The sequence below is a fragment of the Nestor notabilis genome, unplaced genomic scaffold (genome assembly GCF_000696875.1).
Source record: "Nestor notabilis isolate BGI_N333 unplaced genomic scaffold, ASM69687v1 scaffold24711, whole genome shotgun sequence".
In the NCBI taxonomy this organism is placed as follows: Eukaryota; Metazoa; Chordata; class Aves; order Psittaciformes; family Psittacidae; genus Nestor; species Nestor notabilis.
Genome location: NW_009914585.1, coordinates 1 through 236, shown reverse-complemented (window position 1 = coordinate 236; position 236 = coordinate 1). Strand labels below are relative to the sequence as shown.

At 68.6% G+C, this 236-nt stretch overlaps 1 protein-coding gene across 1 annotated transcript in view; it reads right to left on the bottom strand.

Annotated features, from left to right (window-relative positions):
• The window catches only part of LOC104412894 (aldehyde dehydrogenase family 3 member B1-like), a 3,226-nt gene extending 2,994 nt beyond the window's left edge, over positions 1–232 (bottom strand). The window contains exon 1 of the mRNA XM_010023726.1: positions 4–232. Within this exon, the coding sequence (XP_010022028.1) occupies positions 4–232 (229 nt within the window). The remainder of the gene's footprint in view (positions 1–3) is intronic.
• Positions 233–236: the final 4 nt, after the last annotated feature.

Below are 236 nucleotides of genomic sequence, written 5' to 3'. Positions count from 1 at the left end.
AGCAATAGAACGCGGTGATGACCTTCTGCAGGGCGGGCAGCAGCTTCTCCTGCACCTCCAGGGTGCAGAGCACGTAGTCGGGCGCCACGCAGGTCTGCCCCGCGTTGAAGAAGCGGCCCCAGGCCACCCGCCGGGCCACGCTGCGCACGTCGCACGTGTCCGACACGTAACAGGGGTTCTTGCCCCCCAGCTCCAGCGTCACCGGGGTGAGGTGCTTGGCAGCGGCTGCCATCCCC